Raw genomic sequence first — 23,447 nt, 5'->3', positions numbered from 1 at the left:
GTGACGGACAATATGTATACTTTCCTTAGAGTTTTCACCTGATTGTAAAGTATTTGCTTTCAAAACCACTGAGCAGGTTTAGGCACTCAGTCAGCAAGGCGGAGCCTGTCCCAGCCTGTGCAGGACAGGCTCAACCATCCCTGCTGTTTGCTAGGGCACAGGAGACACCTGTCCCTTGGATGGCTACAGGCTCGACACACCTCTGCCAACCCTTCCTCGGGTGGATGCATCCTCTGCTCTCCTTCCTGGTACAAATTTAGGCACAGGTTCTCAGACTCCAGGAACAGCGAGCCTTTGTCCCGGGCTGAGGGTCTGTGGTGAGCCGGAGCTGCCGCCTGACGAGCCCAGCAGCAGCAGGAGCCAGCTGGTGGCCACATCGCAGCCGAGAAGCCGGCAAACCTCGCAGGCCCCTGGGCACCCAGCCGGGTGCAGAGTAAACTGTGCTGTCAGAAGGACAGACTGCCACAGCACCCCGCCCGCTGCTGTCACCTTCAGCCCCTGGCACACACAGTCATGGCAGGGGACATTCTGTGGCACCGGATTCTGCCAACACAGCAGGACTCAGGCTGAGTGCCCGGGTGGTGGAGTCACCGTCCCTGGGGGTGTTCAGGGACAGACCGGACGTGGCCCCCAGTGCCAGGGTCTGGTTGGCACGGTGGTGATCGGTCACAGGAGTGACTGGATGGTCGCAGGGGTCCCTTCCAGCCTCAGTGATTTTGTGACTCTGTGAAACCTGCCCAAGTCTCTGAAGCGCTGCACTGGCCCCGGTTGCCAAGGCTGGGATAAGAGGGGGCAGGGACGCGGGCACGGCGCGCCTCAGGCCGAGGGCAAGGGGCACCGCCGGGCGAGCAACGAGGAGCTGCTGGCGGCTGCGTGAGGGGAGAGGGCGCGGGAGGCTGCGGGCAGGCGCAGGACAGGCCAGATCAGATTAGATATTAGGGAAAAAAAAAACAAAACACTATTCGGTGATCTGGCTTCGGAACAGGCTGCCCAGGGAGGTGGTGGAGTCACCATCCCTAGAGGTGTTTTAGAGGTGCGTGCACCTGGCTCAGGGTATGTGCTATAGGGGTAGTGCTGGCTTGACAGCGGGACTTGATGACTTTGAAGGTCTCTTCCAGCCTTGCGCATTCTCTGTTTCGGTAGGATACCTTGAGGGTTCTGGAGAGTCGAAGCTGCCCGGGCTGCTCACGAGGGGAAATGCCCCGAGCTCGCCCCGTACAGGCGCAGGACGATTGCCGCTAGGGGACCGCGGCTCGGGGAGGGCGGATCCCGATGCCGTCGCTGCCCGGCCCCGCCGCCGCTCACCCGCCCACCGCTGCGCCTGCGCTAGACCTCCAGCGCGCCAGGGGGCGCTGCGGCCGCCACCGCCCGCTGCGGGCCGCGCGGAGCCGGGCCGGGCTTCGCCTCAACAGCGCGGCCTCTCCCGGGCGGGCCGGGCCGGGGCCATGGGGAAGAAGCACAAGAAGCACAAGTCCGACAAACATCCCTACGAGGGTGGGTCCCTACGGGGGTGGGCGGGCAGAGGCCGTCGGGCAGCGCGGCCCGAAGCGGACGCGGGCCCTGGAGCCCCCAGCGGCGCCCGCCCCGCCCCGCCGGGCCCAGTGCCGGGGCGGTTTGAGCGCTCCGGGCTGAGGCTGTGGGGAGCGGGCCCGCGGTCGGGAGATGGGCGGCGGGCTCGGCTCTGCGCGGGGGAGAAGCAGCTGCAGGGACTGGAAATGAGGATATGATGCGGTGAGGAAGAGGAGCGATCGTGGGGCTTATTGAGGACGGGTGTGTGTTTCATTTGGTACTCACACAGCCTGTTTCTTTGCTGGTTTAAGAGTACGTAGAAAAGCCACTGAAGCTGGTGCTGAAAGTTGGAGGAAATGAAGTTGCTGAGCTCTCCACTGGAAATGCAGGACTTGATTCCAGCCTCTACGAAGACAAATCTGAACATGAAAAACACAAGGACAGAAAAAGGAAAAAGAGAAAGAAAGGAGAAAAACAAGTTCCTGGTGAAGAAAAGGAGAAAAGAAGGAGAAAAGTTAAGGTATGTGTTCACGCTACTGCATTTTAGCAAAAAAAATGTTTTGACGTTCTCTGTGTTTCACAGCAAAAGATCAACAGATATGAGTGTAACTTGTATTCTTTAGCTAGAATACATTCAGCCTAGGTGTGTGAGGTGTTCCTATCTCATTTTAAAGGATACACACCAGATAGCTGTCGCATTTTCTATAAAACTAATTCAGTGATACATTGCATTGTCTGGCTGAATTATTTCAGTGTCCAGCAGATGGAGACAGTACATAAAGAATACAGAATTTTTAAGCACTTACAAACTATTCTTATCTTTAAACTTTGTGAATATGTTTTGAAAAATCTAGAGAGCATTATGTACATTAATAATGCAGGGTTTGCAGGTGCTCTTACATTTCCATAACAATCTTTCCAGGAGGATAAAAAGAAACGAGATCGAGACCATGGAGACAGTGAAGGAGAACAGGAAATGAAATGTCAGACCCCCGTCAGAATGGAATTGTCACCAGAGAAACCACTGACGAGCACTTTATCCAAGCAGGAGGGTAGGGGGGGAAAAAGGAATTTCTTTTGCTAATTCCTGTTTTCTGTAATTGACTCATGTTTATTGTTCTTTGTTTACTTTTGTAGTAAGTGACTTGGCATTTTGTGCCATCTCAGTGTTTTTTCTCCAGCTTGTGCAAAAGTTTGGAATTAGGTTTCTGTACACTTCCTTTGGTACTTCTGTCAGAGTGAGCAGAGTGTCAAGTAAGGGTAGTGTACATCCCCCGTAGGTATTGTGGGGTTTGCCATAGTGTTCTTTCCCTTACACTGAATTCTCAAGGTGCATCAGTTTTGTTTGGTTGATTTCTAATATCTTGGAAGTGCAGTCAGTTCTGCCTCACGCTGTTTCTCACCCCCCCCCCACCCTTGTTTTTCGTCTAGAGGTGGAGCAGACACCACTTCAGGAAGCTCTGAATCAACTCATGAGACAGCTGCAGAGGTAATGTCTGTGCTACAGGCTTGCAGAGCTGTGAAGTGAAAATAACATCCAGTAAGGGAAGGGGCACACACAAAGCTGAGTGAAAATATTGGTAAATATATTGCTAAGAGGGCTGTTTAAGGAATTTAAGTGCTAGTTTAAGAAACTGTACTTAGAACTTCTCTTCAGCTGAGGCTTCTTGTGAACACCTCCAGTTTCAAGTTCATAGTAGTTTTTAAAAGCTTTCAAAACCAGGAAATTTTTCCAATAATATGATGCTTTCTTTAGAGGAACCTTTTGAAAGGAAGGCACAAAAGATTATAATTAACTTGCCAAAGTTTCTTTTACCTTGAGTTCTCCTATTTTGGCATTATTTACTATGGAAAGGAAGTATGCACTTCAACCATGTTATCTTACTGTTTTACTAACCACATGTCTTTTGGTTAAAACAATCAAGTCTTCAGTTCTTTCAAATAGTCTCTTATTTAAGATAGTATTTCTTGACTTTAAGAGTATGTGCATCTTGTGCAAGAGTGGTTGAAAGATCTTTCCTGTTAGCTGTCTTACCAGGCTGAGCTTGAAACTTTGTTGCAAGTTTTATCTGCAAATTTTCAAGACCTAGGTGTGGTGTCAGTTTCAAGAGCCTTAAACTATCAAAAGATGCCTGTGTTAGTTTTGGCTCCCTTTCTGTGCTTACAAAAAGCAGCACTTTTGATTTTGAACCCTTTCTCTTCCCTTCTAATAATTTCTGAGTAAGTGATGAATGAAAGGAATTCTTATATTCTGTATGTTTTTTTAAATTTTTTAATTATTTCTAATATGGTATAAAATGCCTTTGTTAAAATGCAAAACCTTTTAAAAAACTGGGGTTTTTTTCATCTTCTGGGGTACGCAGATAGTTATTAAAATATAGAAAGAACCTCTGAAATATATTTATAGTACTTTTTTCATGGTGCCTGGATCTGCGTATGAGATCCTTTCAAACTTGAAAGGGGAAGATTATGCTGACACAAGCTATTTCTCTCTTTATAGTTATTATTTCTTTTCAGCTTAGTTATTTCCTTTCTATTTAATTCCAAACTCAGTTCTTTGTTATAAGTTGAAACATAAAAAAAACATCTTTCATTTCTTAACAGAAAGGATCCAAGTTCTTTCTTTTCATTTCCTGTGACTGACTTTATTGCCCCTGGCTATTCCATGATCATTAAAAACCCAATGGATTTTAGTACCATGAAAGAGAAGATCAAGAACAATGGGTACCAGTCCATAGAAGAATTAAAGGTAATGTTTTGAATTTTGTTTTGACTACAGAGGTGTATTATGCTCAATTGACTTGAAGGCTAGTATTTTATGGGAATAGAAAGATGCCAAAATGACTTCTGCCTCAAGGAATGTTTCTTCTTGAATTTTTGTGAGCAAGTAAGTTCTGACTGTAAAAGAGAAAACACTTCAGGTTTGTAAATGTGCATCTCAAAAAGATGCAGATGGTTTCAGGTTTTCTGCAGGATTGCATGGAATCTGGCCATTTGTCCTTCAGTATATTTTAGATCTGTTACTTTTTCCAGGCTAGTCTGTTCGTGGAGGTCAAGTGAAGGCACTGTGAGCTTGGCCCCATTGACAGCAACCACTTGTCCTGGTGCTGTAGTGTGCCTAATGGATTCAAGGGCCTGGTTTGAAAGCCTCCTTGAACTTCTAAAAGATGTGGGGCCTAGTTTTGTTTTGTTTTCTTTGTCAGAAATACTTTATAAACGTCCTTATCCAGTTCTTTACTGGGCTAGATGAGGACCTGAGAGATGTAATTTGTGTGTAATTAACAATTTGGCAGATGTTAGTTAATAGTATTGGTTGCATTTTCTTGCATGTACTTCTTTAGATCTCCAAAACTTATGAAGAGCATTCCCTGTTGTAACAGCTGTTTCTGGTTAGTTTTTAATTTTAACTTTGTAAGTAGATGAGGATGTGATAAAACATATTCACCTGCAGTGGCTGCAGTGAGCATAGAAGTGCAGTTTGTAGCTCACTTGAATTTCGAACAAGTGTACATTTCTTCATTGTAACTAAAACTTTGGGATAGTCTTTGTAATAATTTAACTTTGCACTTCAGCTTTTCTTTGTCTTTGTTATGTTGCTTGTTTTAATGACTGCTGATTGGCCAGCAGGAGATAGGTAGTTGTAGTTAAGAGGGCTTCCCTTAAAACTTTACAAACTACAAACAGTACTAAACACTTTGGAATACTTTAATGATGTTTGTTGGGTTGATAGATTTAAGTCTTAAACAAAGTTACATACTTAACCCTGTTTACATTTTTAATAGATTTCTTAAATTCATTAATGAAATGTATTCTTCTAAGCTTTTTTCCCTAAAGCTCAAGACACCCCATTTGCAACAAGAATATCAGTGTAGTACACTGTAAAATTAACTTTCATTCTAAAATTATTCATGTTTGAACAGGATAACTTCAAGTTGATGTGTAATAATGCAATGATTTACAACAAACCAGACACCATTTACTACAAAGCTGCAAAAAAACTGCTGCACTCAGGGATGAAGATACTTAGCCAGGTAACAAAAAACACCAAACAAAATATTTAAAAGTATACTGCTTCTTTTTGATCTCTGTTTATCCCTTTTACAGGGATCTCTTGAAAATTAATAAAACCTTGCTTGGTATTTGTCAAATGCTTGTATATTGGAATATAAATAGTACATTGTTTTAGTAATGCTGCCAGATCAGTCATTGTAGAAATAGTTGTATTTAGTATTTCACCTTCTAGATTCTGTTTATGTTTGCTAGTGTAAGAAAGAAAGAACTATGATAAAATGAGTCTCTGTGGGTAGGTTACAAAAAGATTAATTGAAGAAGCAAATAAAAGGATTTTCATTTTATTCAGGAGAGAATTCAGAGCCTGAAACAAAGTATAGAATTCATGGCTGACCTGCAGAAGACAAGGAAGCAGAAGGACAAGACAGAACTGCAGCAAGCTGGGGAAGAGGAAAATGGTCCTGGGAAAGAGAGAGGAGAACCTATGGATGGTGACACCAAAGCATTCAAAACACCTAGCAAAGAGCACAAAAAGTGAAGTATTACCTGAGTCATTGTAGGATACACCTTTTAAATGCTACAGAAATAAGATGACTTAGGGTCCAGTGGATGCGGGTTTCTCTCTGGTACTGCTTAGACATTTTCATCTCAAGGGATCAACACCTACATAAAGCATCCTTATCTGTTAACACCAAATCATTTATGATGCAATCATTTTTGAGTGTAGGTAACCATGTACACCATTCATCAACTCCATTCCTTCAGTTATTTTCTGGTTTAGTGTCCATTTCACAGACACTGTGTAGTTTTGGAGAAAGCTTACAAACATGCTTTTAAACATTTTGGCACAAAAAGCTATGTAGCCAATTTTGATTACTTTTTGTTTGTTTGTTTTCATAGTAGTTGTATTTGAAACATGGAGCTGCCTAGCTACATAAAGTGTACTTTCTGAAATAGCTATTCATATCTAGAAATACTAGATATTTAGATGGTAAATATTTAGGTCAATAAATGCTGGATACTAAAATTAAGAGCATCTAATATACCAAGAGTATCTTAGGAGACCTTTACAGTTATTAACATAGCATTTACTGATGTAAACCTTTGTCACATACCTTCCCCAGCTGTATTAAATACAGCCATATCCAACAGCACTCTTTTTTGTTGTTAGTTATTTTGTCTACGAAACCAGGTTCAGAGTTGGCTAAAACTATTGTCACAGTATCCTGCTGTGTTATTTAGCTAGTTGGTGTCCAGCTAGTCCCTAAGCTGTGTGGGTACATTCACAGGAAGGATAAAGACCTGCTTGAAGACAAGTTACGGAGCAATAGCTTGGAGAGGGAGCAGGAGCAGATTGATCGGATTGTGAAGGAGTCAGGAGGGAAGCTAACCAGGCGCCTTGCCAACAGCCAGGTAAGCACTGGGGGATTTGGTAGCTCTTTTCCATAAATCAGGTTTCCTTGGCCTCTTGTACCGGTTGAAACCTCATATCTGCTTTTACTGCAGCTTACACCATTTTACACCATTGATCATCTATGTAACATCATAAGGTTAAAAAAAAGTGCTATTTGAATGCATGCTGAATTTCATCAGCAGAGCAAGTTGAGCTAAAATTTTCAATAAAGTAATAGAAAAGGATGAATAGTAGAAAGCTCAAGAAAATAAATCTGACCTTCAAAAAAATCTCATAGTTTTGAAACAGACACATACCTGATCAAAGGTTATTAATATTACAGGAGAAGAAACTCAGATTGGTAATACTATGCTTGTTTCATTTTCTACATTTTTTGTCACTTGGCCTCTGCAGAAACATTAATATTTATCATAATATCTTAATTCTTTGTGCCTATACCAATAATAAAATTATCTAGTGAAAGTAAAAATTTAGAGCAGCACTCAATTTTGAGTGACTGATTTCCTTTCTGCAGATAGGACAGTTTCATTAAATGTTTTCATTAGTTTAAGGACCATGAATTTCAAGTACTATGTAAATTAAAATAGTCTGATCTTATTTCAGTGTGAATTTGAAAGAAGAAAACCAGATGGTACAACAACTCTGGGCCTTCTTAATCCTGTTGACCTCGCTGCAGGAGGTGAGTTGGCATGGTTCAGGTAACAAGTCACTTCCACATACCTGACATCTTTGCAGGGGCAGATGAGCAAATCCTGGCCAAGAACTGAATGCCTCTTTCCAGCCTGATAAAGATCTGGATTGGAAAAGCTGCAGGTGGGGGATCACATAGATGGGCCTCAGCTGTGGCTGTTGTTACGGGCAGCTGGTGGGAGCCCTCAGTGCTGTTGCTTCTCTGATTTGTGTCAGCTGTTTGTGGAAGCTGCAGAAGAGCACTTTTGCTGCTGGAGAATTTCATGGGATCCTCTATTTCTGGTCCATGTACAGAGTGCAGTGTCTGCTGACCCAGAAGGTCACAGATGTTTTAGAATTAGGAACTCTCTGGGTCCCAGATCATTAGCATGAAGCATTTGGATAGGAAAGCACACTTTGAGAGCCACGTTCTGTTTATTTTGAGTTCTTAGCTGTGAGTATTAAATGAGTTTTGTCACCTTCATATGCCTTCTCTGTTTCTGTATCTTGCAGAACCAGGTTACTGCCCTGTAAAGCTGGGAATGACAGCAGGAAGGCTTCAGTCAGGAGTTAATACATTACAGGGGTTCAAAGAAGATAAAAGAAACAAGGTTACTCCAGGTAAGTGCTGATTTTTTTTTTTTTTTAATACCTATCTTCTTATATAAACACAGTGTATTGATCTTGTTGCTAGCACATAAATTTGGAACTGAGGATTTCTAAAGATAAAGCACATTATTAGATGTCCTTGCCTATGGCAGAGGGGTTGGAACTAGATCGTCTTTAAGGTCCTTCCCAGCCCAAACCATTCTGTGATTCTCTGTATCCATTGCACAATTAAACAGCACATCCCAGAGTCCAGCTTAAGTTACACATACAAAAGGGGCAAGATATTTCCTTTTTATCTACATTGATAAGGGAAACAACCAGATAGGTAAAGGGTTTTGGTGGCTTTAAAAGAGCAGGGGTGAGCCTGAGAACCTTCTTCATGGTGTGCTAAGGCACGTAGTGGTGTTAATGACATATTTGCAAATACAAATGCATTTGATTTAGATCTTACTAAAAATTGTTACATTGTAAACAGATGGCATTCTGTGAAGTTGTGTTTTCACCTTAAGAAATACATTCCTTCAAAATTTTTTCTTGAGGATTGTTTTACAGCCCCTTCTCATTTCTATCTGAAGCATACAAAGCAGGGTAATAATTAATACTATTGTTATTCATTAGTGACATACTTGAACTACGGGCCCTTCAGTTCCTATGCACCAACATATGATTCAACGTTTGCCAACATAAGCAAAGAAGATTCTGACCTAATCTACTCAACATATGGGGAAGACTCTAATCAAGGATCTTCCAGGTAATTCAGCAAGCAGCATGCACAGTGTAGCTCCCATGGACAGAGGCAGTTATATGCAACTCTGCAGGATGGCTGGCTTTGCTGTGGAGTGATGGCCCTGCTGTCTTTGGAGCTCACAGAGTTTTTTTTGTGTTAGAAACAAACACTTCAGGAGAAGAACCTGCCTCTAAAGTGAAATGAGCCAAGATGGAAGAATTTTGATGCTGCTGATTCCTAGGAGTACACTGTCTAAACTTAGATGTATTTATAACTGAAGGACTCATGTTCAAAATTGTACAAATGTTTATACAGAATGGTGGGGTTTTTTCACATTAATTACTGCCTTGAATGAGATACAGCTTTGTAAAAATAATTCTATTGGTTTATTATTTTTGATTGTAAAAATTTCAGTCCCTTTGTTTTGTGAGAATTTCACAAGGAGCAGGCACAGTGATACAAATTTTTAGGAAAGGGAGGAATACTTTAGTACAGTGTAAACATGGAGGGCCTGTGCAAATTTGCTTTTGTGTTGGTGCAGCTGCCTGAGACACTGCACTTTTCCAAGTTTTCCAGTGTCCCATGCAGAATGGATTCCTCAGCTACAGAAGGCAGGCATAATTAAACTAAAGCAATCCATTTTGATCAGATCCTGTGCTACTTTTTGTGTTTTCTGTGCTGTGCATATTGGTTTGACCTTGCGTAACGTTTTTACATTAAATGTTTGATGTGAAACATTAAGTTACCTTAACTATCTTTATTCTTTCAGTATTCAGGATTTTTTTATGAAATCCCAGGATTATCCTCTCTTAATGGCTGATAGTTTGCTGGACGTTCTAACTAAAGGAGGACATTCTAGAGCTCTCAGAGAACTAGAAATGGTAAGAGTGGGTTTTTGTACTATCTGGTCTTTGGTTTTAGCACACAAGCTCTAAACCAAGAGAAAGATGATGCTGATCCTATTGATTTGCTTCCTTTTAACTGATAGAATTGGAAAGTAAAGACTGATCTTTGCCTCCAGTGGCAGGATTTTCTGGAAAGGAGTTATTGTATTGTGAATTAGTGAATATTAACATACTCTACTTAGAGATATAATTACCCATTCTTTGTCCATTATCCCATTCCCATTATCACTAACTATTGTTTCAAGACCAATAAGCAGTTGTTTAAATATAAGTCATTGACAGGCTTTTTTTTCCATGAAAATTTTATCACATTCCTAGCTGCCACTGTTTAGTTCAGGTGAATTAATGTGTACTTTTTCCTTTTACTTGGTACCGTGCTTTTAAACTCAAACATGTGCTATGTAAAAATACTGAACAGTGACTTCAAATTCTTAAGAAATACCTTTCCTTAGCATTACACGCCCAGCTCTTTTCTTGTACCCAGTAGTGGCACTGACTGTCAGGGTCTGGCCTCTTACTCTTGGCAGTATTAAGAGAAATAAAATTGCATAGAGAAACAGAAAAAATTTCAGCCTCTAATAACCACCCTTCCTCTTCTTCCTGCACTCCAGTAAATATTCTCTGATGTGACATCACTGTGAACTTTGCAAAGAGAAATAAAACCTGAGCTGAAAAAATGTATTTCAGTAAACATTAGTACCCCAAGAAAGACCCTAAAAAACAGCTGCATTATAACTTGCTTTACTGTGAAAGCACATTTTGACATTGCACACTTACCTAAAATATGGCACCTTGTAAGATTTTACTTTGAATTTAAAAGAGTAATTTTAACACCTTCTTTAAAAATCCTTTCTTTATTCAGCCATGTGAGGAAGCTGAAGGCCCTCAGGAAAGAAGTGATGCAGTGAAAGATGTAAAGGTAAAATTTTTCTTTATTAATTAACTTCTCCAACCAACATGTCCAAGCTCACAGTTATAAAATGACCTAAAACTTTCAGGACTGTACAACAACACTGAGACTTGGACAAGCTGCAAGTCTTATGAAAATGGTGTGTCCCTTTGTAGGCATGAGGAGAGTAAGATTCTCCAAAACATTAAGTCTTTACTATATATTAAGAGAACTGGAAGAAATTGCTTATGTATTTTTGTTTGTGATTGTTCAAGCTATAGCTTTGTTTATATCTTAATCTGGTTTCATTTAACATGAATTTGTAGTGTGAATGTAAGATGCCACATGATATGTAGCAGTCTCTGAGAACTTCTCACTTTGTGCCCCTTATAGGCAATACATTATAGATCTCAAATCATTCCACCCAAACTTTGCTTAATTAGAGAAAGCAGTTCCAGGGCCAGGGGTGCTCTCCTGAAGCATCTCTTCATCTGCAGCCAGATTTTTGATAGAATCTCCTTTAGGTGAGCTGAAGGAATTCTTAAACTGTTTTTTAATTGGAATGCTGGTCTTAAGTCACCACATCATTTATGCATATCCCCAATGGTTTTGGCAGATGCTGTTTTGTATTTGCATATGAAATAGAATGAGTAAACAATAACTGTAGAACAGTAAGTTATACAGGGTGTCTTTTCAGCTTTCCCTCTGTATGTTCACTTACTTTTGTAGAGCAGGCTAACTTTACCTTTGTGTTCTGATCTCCCCCAGACAATTTTGTTGTTTCAAGGCTGAGCTAAGTATTATCTAAATTATTACTTGCTGGGGTTTTTTTTCAGATTATGGAAATTGATATTGCTGCCAGGTTGGACGCTGCTAATAGCGACAGACTTACAGCTCTAAAAGCAGTTACAAACTTTGGCATGCCTATAGAAGAGTTTGATTCTGAGGGTGAGTCTTCTTGGCAGTCAAAGTTCTGATATGTCTGTAACCCCTTTAGTTTCTCAGTCCCTTGCAATATTTTGTACTATGAAGTAAATAAATAGATTTTACTTAGATCTTACTAGTCAGGACTTTCTTTTTCTCTTTAAACAGAGGCTGAAATCTTCCAAAGGAAACTTGATGAAACAACAAAGCTGCTCAGAGAGCTCCAGGACGCTCAAAATGAACGACTGAGCACAAAACCACCCCCTAATATGATTTGTCTTCTGGGTCCATCTTACAGAGAAATGCACTTGGGTAAATACAATTTTCTGATCATTCTTGCAGAATTGATGAAGTCCCAACTGGTATCAACTCCAAGAAAAAAAATTTCAAGGGCTGTAGTGTAGATTTTGTGCTCTGTTAGGCCTAGAGGATTAACTTAAACCTCTTTGGATGTAAAACCAGATGACAATCTTGAATAGTAATTTTAAGTATTCCCTCTTTATTCCTTAATGTCCCTAGAACTGATTGAAGCTTCTGTATGCCATGGGGCAGAAAATAGCCAAGTACCAATAACTCCATGAGTTTTGCAGTGTCTTTGAACAGGTCTGCTTAAGTATTACCAAGTTATCGCAAGGCCAGCTGTGGTCCGGGATGCATCTGGTTATCAGTCTGTCGAGTTACACTAATTAATACCAGTCATACATTCTTTAGTTATTTGAGCAAACCTGCTTGTCTCACAGATCAGCTACACAGCTTTTGTTAATGGCAGCCCTCTAAGATAGGACTGTGTGCAGAGTGCCTGTTTGGCAAGTAAAACTGCCTTGTGCAAGACTGTTCATGGTCTAAACTAGACCACATTGATGTGATTAGATAAATTCCCCATTACTTAAGAAATATGACCAAGTCTAAACCAGATCAAATACTATCTTTTTTTATGTTTCACTACTTCTGGCTTCCTTCTTGAGGGAAAACCACATTTGTATCAACAAGAACAGTCTCTCTTTATATCCAAAGCTTTGTGCTGAATCCCAAATTCCAGCTATTACTAACACCAGTGCTGTGTGGGTGCCACCAGCCCTCTCCCAGCTGCTGCATGTGTGGCCCAGGTTTCATTAACTTACTCTTTAACTTCTGGTGTTTCCTGATGGCAGCAAGCCTTGGGCAGCAGCTGTTTGTTCCCCCTGTTCTTCTCACTTGGTCTCTTGGTTCCCAGGATGTCTTGCATGGCTGCATACAGCACAACACAGCTCTTCTGGTCTAGAAATATTATTTAACATAGTTGCCTTTGTACTAAATAATTGAACTGTTTGCAGGGTGATTGAGCAGTTTGGTGTCTATATATAGCATATAAACACATCCTCTTACGTTTTCCAGCGGAGAGAGTAACCAATAACCTGAAGGAACTTGCCCAGCAAGTGACTCCAGGTGACATTGTCAGTACCTATGGGATTCGGAAAGCAATGGGAATCTCAGTTCCTCTACCTGAGACAGAAGACAGCTGGGTAGATTTGACAGAAGGTGAGTATATGAAAACATCTTGTAGCATCTGTTCAGCTGGAACAAAACCACATCTGCAAATCCTTAGACTGGCTTGTGGTAAAATTTTGCAGTAGTGTGGTTCCAATTTTCAGTTCTTCTCTCCTTTTTAAATTCTGTTTCAAATGGAAAGTTGCTGCCTTTGGTCTCAGTCCAAAATTAATCTTTTGTGTGTATGGAACTTCAGTTCAGCTACATGGTTACTTTACAATCCAGCTTACAGCACTGCCAGATTTTAGATCTCAGTAATTCATTTAATTTTACTTTTTCCATTTTGCGTGAGGTTGCACTAGAGGAGTTAAAATTCCTCACTTGCTAAAATGAGAACATCGTGATTCCTTCTTCTCCAGGCTTTTGGCTGTGCAGGCCTTTTGCTTAGTTTGGCCAGCTGTCATGCTTTAGAACGTGACAGTGTGAGTTCAGCTCACCCTATCCAGCCAAAAGTAGCGGCTGTTTTTGCTGGATTAGGGAGTCTGGTCAGTGGAATCTCACTGCCAGACCCTGTCCTCCCCCATTTCTAACATGCACAGCAAAAGAGCACCCAGATTTGGGGTAGGGCAAGAAGAATTTCTTCTCACAAAACATTATTCACACAACAAATTTACTCAATCTGTGTTTTATGAAAGTTTTCATTAAATAATATTTTAACTGAAAGGGTAGGATTAATTCAGGAACTCATTCCTATTTTTAAGGAAACTGCTCAAGAAATTTCAATTTCAAAATTATTGAGCCTTTTATTTTCCATAACATTAAACAGAGACTTTGTAACAGAACAAAAAGAAACACAGGGTTTTCTGGGACTGTTGAAGAAAAAAAAGCTAACAGAGGGCTATCTGCATAAATAGCAAATGACCTGAGGATTGCTCTGCTGTATATGCATGTCTTCACTTGAGCAATCTGTGGTCAGTGACCTATCTGTTGTCACTTCCAGACTTTGAAGAGCCTAAAAAGACCATCACTGTTCCTGAAAACGAGTGTGGTGCAGTTACAAGCTGAACAATCTGTTCATCTTACAGCTGTTTGTTTGATTCTGTTTAAGAACCAGGTAAATGTCCTTCAGGTGCATTCACCATGTGTGTTTATTGTGTGTTAAACTACTTTTGTTTATTAAATTTTGGAGCTGATGGCTTTTGAAGGGTTTGTATTAGTTACTTCTGCTATGTAAATGCACTAAATTATTCTTTTTGCATTCTCTAATATTTTTAAGCTCCTCTGCCACATTTAAGTTTTCCTAAATAACCAAGTGTCTGGAAAAGTCAAAGCATAATGACAGTGTGCCTATATATGGTGCAGGGACTCAACCAAAAGTTTCTAGAAGCAATGTATAGACTTGTTTCTGAGTCTGGTTAGTGCAAACATCATTAGTGTCTGAACATGCAACTCCCTCTTTTTAAAATTACTGTGCAACTCTCATGGACATGAGGAAGAGAAATAAACTTTTTATACAAAACTGATGAAGTGTGGTGAATTAACAAAAGCTCAGCTTTGTGATACTTTGAATTAATCTCCTCTTAGAAGAACCTTCCTGTGTACTTGCAGTATCCTAAAACTGAAGGGCAAACTCAGACCCATGACCAGAAGTGAGATTAACACTTACTGTCAGCAAGTAAAAGTAGCCCATGGAGGTGGTACAGTCATCTCTGAGACACTCAGGCAGACAGTTCTTATGCCTGGATAATGGTTCTAGGCTTGTTTATCAGAAAGCCTTCTCACCTGGAGAGACAGTTCCCTGTTCACCAAAGGTGCAGACCAGCAGCACAGCTCTCAGGCACAGAGAGCTCCAGCAGTGCCTGGGTACAGGTGCAGCCAGTGGCACACCCAAGTAGGCTTTTCCTGTGCTCCCCATTTGCTCTCACACTATCACAAAGTGCTGCACACATAACTTCTACCATAGGCATCCTTAATTGTTTTTAAATGTTGCTTTTTTTAATCCCTGATTTCAGTATAACCCTGGAGTCAAGAGGAATGAACTGTAGGGTTCCAGCCATGGCTGATGTGTGCAGTGTCAGGGAACTGAACTAAGAGGTAACTTACAGGCCAAACATCATTGTGAATTCCACCCTTTCCCCCTCAGTCTTCTGGCCAACATCATCCTTGCTTCCTTCCTCTCTGAAAAGGCTGCAGAAAGATTTGTTTTTAAACTTTCACAATTACTAAAATACATTGCAAAATTTTTAACTGTCACCCTGGGTTTTTCTCCAGTAGTTTCAATTGTCCCAGAAGACTTAATAGCTACCACTGGAGTTTTTTTCAGTTCCAGGTAATAGCAGCTGAATTATTACTCCAGGGAATGAATTCTTCTATTACCATATAAATTTTTTTCATGCTACAAGAAAAAGACAAGATTCAGGGCAAATGTGCCAGCCAAATCCTTACTGGCTCCTTCCACAGCATCTCATTGCCCATCACTCACCTTTTAGATAGTGCAGGAGGTGGCTGCCAGCGACAGAAGTATTTCTCATCAGCTGTTGAACATGTGGATGTCACTCTAAGCATTTTCTACTGGCATCATTTTTTAAAAAGATAAATACTGAGTTTAGTTTATGAGTAAAAACAGTTCCATTAAGTCTGCAGCACATAAAAAATATGCCTCCTTTTCATGGATATCTCTATCAAAATAATTGCAAAACCAGACATGTTTCAATAAGCTTTTTATTTAATAGTAAAAACACAAGTTTGTTCTTTAAACCAGATTCCCAGTTCCAGATGTTATTAGCTCTTCAAATTAGATACAGTGCCATTTTTTCCATTTAAGAAAAAAGAAATAATGCTTCAAGGAAGATTTTTCCACCAAGATTGTTCCTTCAGTGTTAAGTTTCACAGTTCAATCTCAGAAGGACTGCTGAAAACAATTATTTCAATACAGCTGCTTGTTAAGTTGAACTTTTTCTGTGGTTGAATATAGCTCTCATATTATACAGTTCCAATTCTGGTGAGAAATTAGTCATCCTCTTTTTCATTACACACAGTTTCTAACTTCCCCAAGAAGGCTGTGCACAGCACACCAAGTGAGCATTCGTTTTAAACCTGTAACCAAACCCAACTCCTTCCCCTTTGGAAGCTGCAGCTCTTCCTGCCACTGCTGCAAATGAGATTGAGTTGAAGTTACACCCAAATAAGTTACCAGCCTTACAGGCAACATCATGTAAACAAAAGCATTTCAAAATGCTGTTACAGACAGCAAATGTTCTTTCATAGATAACTTACATCTACAGTCTGCTAGTTCTGTGAACAGGAGCACTTCAGAGCCAGCTCTATTTATAGGCATAATGCACTTTTTAAAATAGATTCATGAGACAAATGGTCACTTTACCTAACATGACATCAAAGACTGCTGAAAGGAGCCTTTGACACATGCATGGTCCTGTAAAACAATAAATATCTCTAAAGATATGCTTGCTGAGCACCTGTAACTACAAATACACAACATACAAGAGTAGCAGAAGCTGTTAGAAGGTTTATTCAGCTACAACACTGACTTGCACTAGCACGACAGTGAGTATGTCACTTCCTCCTTCAGCAGAGCCCATGCATGAACTTACAACCTCAAATTCAGGTTTTCTTACATGCTATTTTCTGTTGGAGATCTACTACACACATAGATTTGATCTACAAAATTGACAAAGACTACAAGTACAATTCTTAATCTACAGCTGGACAATATTTAGGTTTGTTCCTGTCTTGAAATACAGTCACTTCCTCTTCTAAAGAAATTACACAGTAATTAGAAAGCAGCAGTAAAGCACAGGACTACTTAAACACTTGTCCAGGATGGGTTGGTACTAAACCCTGAAGCATTAGGAAGAGCTGTTTGTAGGAGTAGTAAGACTCAACCATACAGGTGGTGTACTCACTAATCACTGTACTGTCCAGCCCTAACCTGGTATATGGGGAAAGGGGGAACCCCATCCTTAGTAACAGGCATTACAGGGCACAAGATGTTAGCCTTACAAACTACTATCATCTCCACCAACAGCAAATAGATTAAGAGATTGCAGTAAATAAAAAATACCAATGTAGAAATTGGCAAAAGAACACAGCTTAAAAACCTTACAAACTGAACTAATTTACACCATGTCCTCAATGATCTTATGAATGGTCTACTCATACTTCCAGTACTGGGGCTCTGCTGAAACATTTCATTATGAACACATTTTTTTCCATACATCCTTTTGTAACCTTCAAAACCAGTTTAAGAAAAAAACTGCACTGCCTTTGAAAGGCATAGTAACCAGCCAGTGGCTAGTCAAATCGTTGAAATAAGAACAGAAGAAAAAAAACAAACCCCACCACAGACACAGTTCTGTTTATACAGTATCTGCTACTGTTTCTAATACTATTTTAGTAATCCTGTTCTTTAGCTTCCCAGCAATTCAGAACAGATTTTATTTTCTTCCCTAAGTGCCCTCAAGAACACAGCACAGAATCAAAATTCCTGCTGGGATCAGCAACACCAGCTGCTGTCAGAGCCTGATCCCTGTGCTCCTCACCATCACTTCTACTTTTTGAAATTAAAAGTAAAAAATTTAAGATTTACCATGACAGAACAAGATGCACAGACAGATACTAATTACAGAGGAATACAAAGGAGAGCATGTAATATAATGTAAACACACTGAACTAGATTAAAGTTATTTCTGATCAGCTCTTGGTCATGAAAACATCTGCATAACACAAGGTACTGCTGTGGAGGAGGCGAGGGTGGTGAAGTGACCCCATACTGTGCAATTCAGGTTTTTTTCCCAAAAGCGCAGCACAGTTATCATGTGACACACTTGAGTTTCCTTGCATTCCTCTTCCCACTACTCAGCTGTCTTCTGCTGTGCAGTGTGTTCAGCATTCAAAGCAGGATAGCAGTGCCCTCAGTGTCAGCACACGTCAGGACAAACACAATACTGTAAGCGGGTGTGTGTCAAGCAGGCAATGGAATGTTTTAACAGGGGAACGAGGTCTACAGTGCATCCACACCAGTTGACGCTGGAGCTGTTAAGACTCTCAGTGCAGGTAAGGAAAGCAACTAACTGAAAAGGCCTCATTGCAATTCCAGGTAAATCCTCAAATTTCTTCAGGAAAAAGTAGTCTTTTTCAGACTGATGGTTGTGTATCTTCTAGGAACTTCTCAGAATTCTTCTTTATTAAAAAAAAAAATTCTCTCATCTTGAGATGTAGAAGAGATAGGAACAGTATATACATGTTTTTAAAATAAAGTCCTTCACATAGGGAGGGAAATTCTACGTCTTCACAGAAGGGAGGCAGATCTAAGTCTATTTTGATTAACTTCATTGTAGCCTCAGTTCAGTCCCATGCCTTGGAATTTGGCTGTCTCAGTGCAAACAAAGTAAGTCCTCAGTTCTCCCTTGCCTTTGACATTAATGAGTCCCCTGCATTCACATGAGTATCCCAGCTCCTGTAGTATTTTGCTTGTTTCTTCTGTGACCTTTGTGTGAAAAGAATTAGAAACTCTTGTGAAATTCTTCTGATTATTCACATTAAAGCAAAATTCCACAGCCAATTAGAAATAATACCATGGACATTGCAAGGCTCATAGTTTTACCTGGATCTTGCCAAGCTCCCCTGTGCTCTCCATTCGGCTGGCAACATTAACAGTGTTGCCCCAAATGTCATACTGAGGCTTCCGGGCACCAATCACACCAGCAATCACAGGGCCGTGATTGATCCCTGCAGAAACACAAGCAGGTGACATTACTGAGGTAGAAAGGGTTGTGATTGTGTTAGCTGTAGCTTCAGGGAAAAAAAACATCCCAAAACTCAACTCTGCAACACCTTTCTAGCAATCAGTATTAGTGCTGTTCTGTAAGAATTCATACTGAGGCTCAGGAGGTGTGAAGTGACTCACTCATTGAAAAATAGGAAGTGTAGGGCACAAAGCAAAATTCTCTCTCTTCTACTTTTAATGTACAGAAATGAGCATTGTAATGACCATACTGTCTTTAGTCATCAGTCACTAACAGGGTACTTCACTCTTCATCTGTATCTTTCATCATCCAGCTGCACTCTTCCTGCTGCTCCCTCCAGTGATGAGAAAAAGCCCATCCATGGAGGAGCCCAGCCTGTCTGAAAAGCTGACCAGACAATATTGCCTTTGGCACCTACCTCATCCTGCCATTTCTCACTTGTCTGAGCCGTGGAGTTCCCATTCCCCACAACCAGAACTTACCAACACGTAGGCGGAAGTTGTTGAAGGAATGCCGGTTGATGCCATCCAGTTTACTCATCAGGGCAATTCCATACTCCACCATAATCCCAATGTGAGCGTGCTGCCTTTCCCTATCCTGTGCAAGTCATAACACAGATTAATGACCAAATTACAACACAACAGGCTGTGTCAGGCTGCTACTCCACAGCAGTATTAGAAGTGACTGAAGTGTCTGTAAGGATGGGACCACTCATCCCCCTTGTCAATGCAGAACTGCAGAATTTCAAAACTCCAGTAAATACAGCTGGGATGTCTATGAGGCAACAAGTGTGATATGATTAAATTTTATAACAAATTATTGTCTGTCCTTTAGAGTTTCACCTTTAATTTTACATATTTTGGGTATATTATTATATGCATCTTAATATCATAGACAAACCTCCTATACTGAAAATGAGCCAGAGAAATTGGTGTTAATTCTTCTGGGTAACAGACCTCATGTGGAACTTGAGGATTCTCTTTCTGTGCCAGTCTCAGGTATCACAAAAAGCCTACTGTCCAGTTCTGAGATGGCCTTTTCTTTTCTCCCATTCTTTGACTCCCCTGTTGTAAGAGCCCTTCTGTTATGCATCTAGGAATGCTAAACTACTGGAATCTTAAATTACTGGAATCAAAGATGAAAGATGTAAAATGTATGCTGGGATTGCAGACTGAATACCTTAATTCAGAAAAAAATGGAGCTAGGAGATAAATAGTGAATTCAGCAGGAGGCAATACAATTTTGTCATCTTTTTCCACATTTCAGGAAGTCACCATTCATGATTTACTTTTTCGTATCATGTTACATTTTGTTACTTTGAACACACCTATGCACCCACAGAATACTGAAGGCAGATTCAGAGCCAACATACCTGGTTGTTCTCCTGGCCTGGTGTAACACTGAGCCCAGCTGCTGCCATGTAAGTGCTTCCAATAGTTTTTATTTTTTCAACACCACTAAATTTAGGTTTTAACAAGAGCTGTTTGAATGGAAAGAAAACAAAAACTTGAGACTTTAATACCTCATTTCAGTGTAGTATTTAACCAGAAATCTTATACTATCTACCATAAGCATTAAACATCTCTAGCAATACTATCACTCACACAAAGATTAGATAAAATACTGAGGATTAGTTTCACAGTTTTGCTCTACCCACTCACACGAGAAATGAAAGCACTGAAGTACTGAAATAAGTCCTTAAAGTCGGGACTTTCAAGCCATACTTCTAATGGATTAGATTATATACTTGAAAATCCCAACCAGATAGGAAAATATCTTTCAAGGTTGCAAGGCTTAAGTCAGAATATTAGTACAGCATAAAAATTGTTTTTCCCCCTCTATGAGCACATAGATCTAGTGAAACATTTATTTGGCAGTAAATATGTAATCCAGTGTATTTTTGACAGAAGCTTAATTACCTCATCAAAATCAGCAATGATTTCATTTAACAGCCTCAAGCATTCCAAACCTTCTTTATTGACATCACATTCAGTGTAAAACACCTTAAAATCTGGTACTGATGCAAACATGACACAGACACAGTCGTAGGATTGATGGTACCAGTCCTAAAGGAAAGCAATAAACCAACACTGTCAGCAGCCACATTCCCCCACAGGTACTCACACTCATGATACTTGATTGCAACCAATAATCAAATTACAGCTTTCCTATGAAGTCAACCACATCTCTTACTCTATCAGAACCATTAACAAAGTGGATTTGCCTAAGGAAAAGCTGAGATTCCTTAAAGATTCCTTAAACATTTTCATCTACTTGGACATTGCATTGTTCTCTCTGATGACATGCTGGCAGAATGAGATTTCTTAAATAAAAAAAAAATCATTATCACTGAACTCTCTTGGAGACACTATCTGCTCCTCAACTCATTTCCCTAAAAACTATGACCTATCCTCTCTGGTAAAATACAGTCTTTGGAAAGCAGTAAATCTCATTTAAATATTTGCCAAACTTGATCTGTGTCCTGAAGCTGAACTACTAATTCTGAGAACAGACTTCAGGGACTGACACTAGAAGTTTTCATTTTTTTGAGGTCATCTGGTTAACAAGTTCTTGGGTTTACAAAAGGTCTTAGAATACAAAGAAGAGGCAAAGACTGCAGAAGTTTACAGTCTGTGTTCTTTTCCACATCATGTGTAATATATATCACAGAAATCCAATTTGCTGTCCCTCACAAAGGGGAGGCTCAACACACCTCATTTCGTTTTTCTCCAATGAAATATGCAGCAACATGTGCTGGAAGTACATTTTCCAGCAAAAGCCTGTTAACATTCTCCATAGTTTCAAATTGTTCATGTTCTTTTTTAAACTTATTCTTCCACAAACAATCCAGTCGACAGTAATAGTCAATCTGCAAAGAGATCAAATATGATAAATTAAATCCATAAAATAACTCACTGAAAAATATTAGGCAATTTTCTCAAGAAGTGTAGTAGCAGTAGTTTATTCAAGGCCTTTTGAGTCTATATAGTTATGAAAAATGTGCTTTGAGAGCAAAGGTCAGAAAAATATGAAACAGCCACTAAGACCAAATGTCATTTGATACCATCAGTTGTATTTACCAAAATGACACTTTAGTAATATAATTATTTTTATCCTGAATTGCTATGTTGATTTAGAATGAATACTGGTATATAAATTCAGATAGATCAAAACTGGAAGAACCAGGAAGTTCTCTCATCTGTGATGCAAACGCTGTTGAAATTGTCCCCATCCTTTCACAGTAAAAATTCTTTCATTACCAAAAACTAGTTACAAGTGTGTTATCTGCAAGACCAGAATATTAAAAAACATTACAAATATATACAAATTTAAGGCACAATTTCAATGAACAACACTTTTGCATTTTATTTAAATCAACTTGCTGCAAGTAAAGGAACTAGGCGATTGTGTTTTAAATACATACCTGTTTTGCAAGTAAAACTAGGGTTATGTAAAACAGAACCAGATACAAATTAGTCATTAGCCTTGGCTCTTTGATGAAAAACCTGAAAACAAGAAAGCAATATAAAGTCATCTGTATGCTTTAAGAAAATCTGCACTCTGGGGGGTTGGGTTGTGAGGTGAGGGGAAGAGGGTGTCTGTCCAGGCTTGCACCACGGTGTCACTGTTCATTTGTGCTACTGGCTGGCTGGGGACAGGTCCTGTCCTAACAACCAGAAGGGATTATCAGCCAGTCCAACTCATGGAGTGATGCATTTCACATCACAACACACTGGGTGTTGAAACCTTGTTCAGTAGTTGTTATAGTGAGATGTTCAGGTAAACAGGGCTTTATCCTAATGGAGCAATCTTAATTTCCACCAGACTGAGTTTCAGCTCCCACCCCACACCACCCTACAAAAACACAGCCAACAAAACCTTGAGGCAGGAAAACAAATTTTCTTACTTGTGGAAGGAAAGACAATAACAAATTAAAAACCTGAATTCCTAAGACAAAGACAGCAGTTAAATCATACCTGTATCTGAATCACCACTCATATTTCATAGTAAGATCAGTCTTACCACATCTATTACACTTTACAAATGCAAATTAAATTCTCATCATATGAATGATTAAGTTCACTCAAGCTTTTTTAAGGTGTGCTGACAGGTTACAGCCCCTGCAAAATAAATTTATTCTTATCTTCTGCTATGAGACTATACTGAGGAATCTGAGAAAGACTTAAAAACCAATAGTAAAGCCTTTGCATGTGAGTTCTCTTCAGTATTTTCAGTTTCTCTCTTAGATCAGGTGAATTGCTCTTACTTTTCAAAATGCCTGCACTTTGTACATGAAGAGTTCACCATCCTATTGACTACCAAGCTTGAGCCTCAGACTTTAAGCAAGGTTTTTCTTCGTGACTTAACGTAAGATCAACCTTACTATGACATTAATACTCTACTCTCTAGTCCTTAATGTAATCCAAGGCTTCTAGGGATCTCAGAAGCCACATGACAGAATTTTTTCAGAGAACATATACTTGGTTTAAAAAGTATGTGTAAAAAAAGGTGACATGGTCTAACAGGATGTCCATGTTAACTTTACAGAAAGGTTTGC

At 40.0% G+C, this 23,447-nt stretch overlaps 2 protein-coding genes across 10 annotated transcripts in view; one reads left to right on the top strand and one right to left on the bottom strand.

The window, feature by feature from the left end:
* Positions 1–1,358: 1,358 nt before the first annotated feature.
* Positions 1,359–14,643, top strand: BRD7 (bromodomain containing 7). 2 transcript variants are annotated; one of them, XM_059857083.1, is made up of 17 exons: positions 1,359–1,494; positions 1,821–2,029; positions 2,432–2,561; positions 2,941–2,998; positions 4,114–4,258; positions 5,430–5,540; positions 5,870–6,054; positions 6,810–6,933; positions 7,538–7,613; positions 8,117–8,224; positions 8,831–8,963; positions 9,709–9,820; positions 10,707–10,763; positions 11,570–11,681; positions 11,826–11,969; positions 13,032–13,175; positions 14,125–14,643. In XM_059857083.1, the coding sequence occupies exons 1-17, from the start codon at positions 1,446–1,448 to the stop codon at positions 14,187–14,189; spliced, it is 1,962 nt and encodes a 653-aa protein (XP_059713066.1). In that variant the 5' UTR covers positions 1,359–1,445; the 3' UTR covers positions 14,190–14,643. The 2 variants fall into 2 exon arrangements, with proteins under 2 accessions (XP_059713066.1, XP_059713067.1); XM_059857084.1 differs by lacking the exon at positions 1,359–1,494 and adding an exon at positions 1,586–1,731.
* Positions 14,644–15,827: 1,184 nt separating this feature from the next.
* ADCY7 (adenylate cyclase 7) overlaps positions 15,828–23,447 on the bottom strand; it is a 60,795-nt gene continuing 53,175 nt past the window's right edge. For all 8 annotated transcript variants that reach the window (XM_059857074.1, XM_059857076.1, XM_059857079.1 and 5 more), the window contains 7 exons: positions 22,314–22,395; positions 21,603–21,758; positions 20,809–20,955; positions 20,262–20,369; positions 19,372–19,486; positions 18,748–18,872; positions 15,828–18,630 (listed from right to left, as the gene is read on the bottom strand). In XM_059857074.1, coding sequence (XP_059713057.1) covers positions 18,484–18,630; positions 18,748–18,872; positions 19,372–19,486; positions 20,262–20,369; positions 20,809–20,955; positions 21,603–21,758; positions 22,314–22,395 — 880 coding nt within the window. In that variant the 3' untranslated portion in view covers positions 15,828–18,483. The remainder of the gene's footprint in view (positions 18,631–18,747; positions 18,873–19,371; positions 19,487–20,261; positions 20,370–20,808; positions 20,956–21,602; positions 21,759–22,313; positions 22,396–23,447) is intronic.

This window comes from Haemorhous mexicanus, chromosome 12 (genome assembly GCF_027477595.1).
Source record: "Haemorhous mexicanus isolate bHaeMex1 chromosome 12, bHaeMex1.pri, whole genome shotgun sequence".
Taxonomy (NCBI): Eukaryota; Metazoa; Chordata; class Aves; order Passeriformes; family Fringillidae; genus Haemorhous; species Haemorhous mexicanus.
This window is presented reverse-complemented; position numbering and strand designations above follow the sequence as displayed.

Excerpts from the sequence above, each read along its gene's own strand:
- BRD7 (XM_059857083.1), top strand. The coding sequence starts at position 1,446 with ATGGGGAAGAAGCACAAGAAGCACAAGTCCGACAAACATCCCTACGAG. Across the intron at positions 5,541-5,869 it reads GGATGAAGATACTTAGCCAG|GAGAGAATTCAGAGCCTGAA; the intron begins GTAACAAAAAAC and ends CATTTTATTCAG. Across the intron at positions 8,964-9,708 it reads TCTAATCAAGGATCTTCCAG|TATTCAGGATTTTTTTATGA; the intron begins GTAATTCAGCAA and ends TTATTCTTTCAG.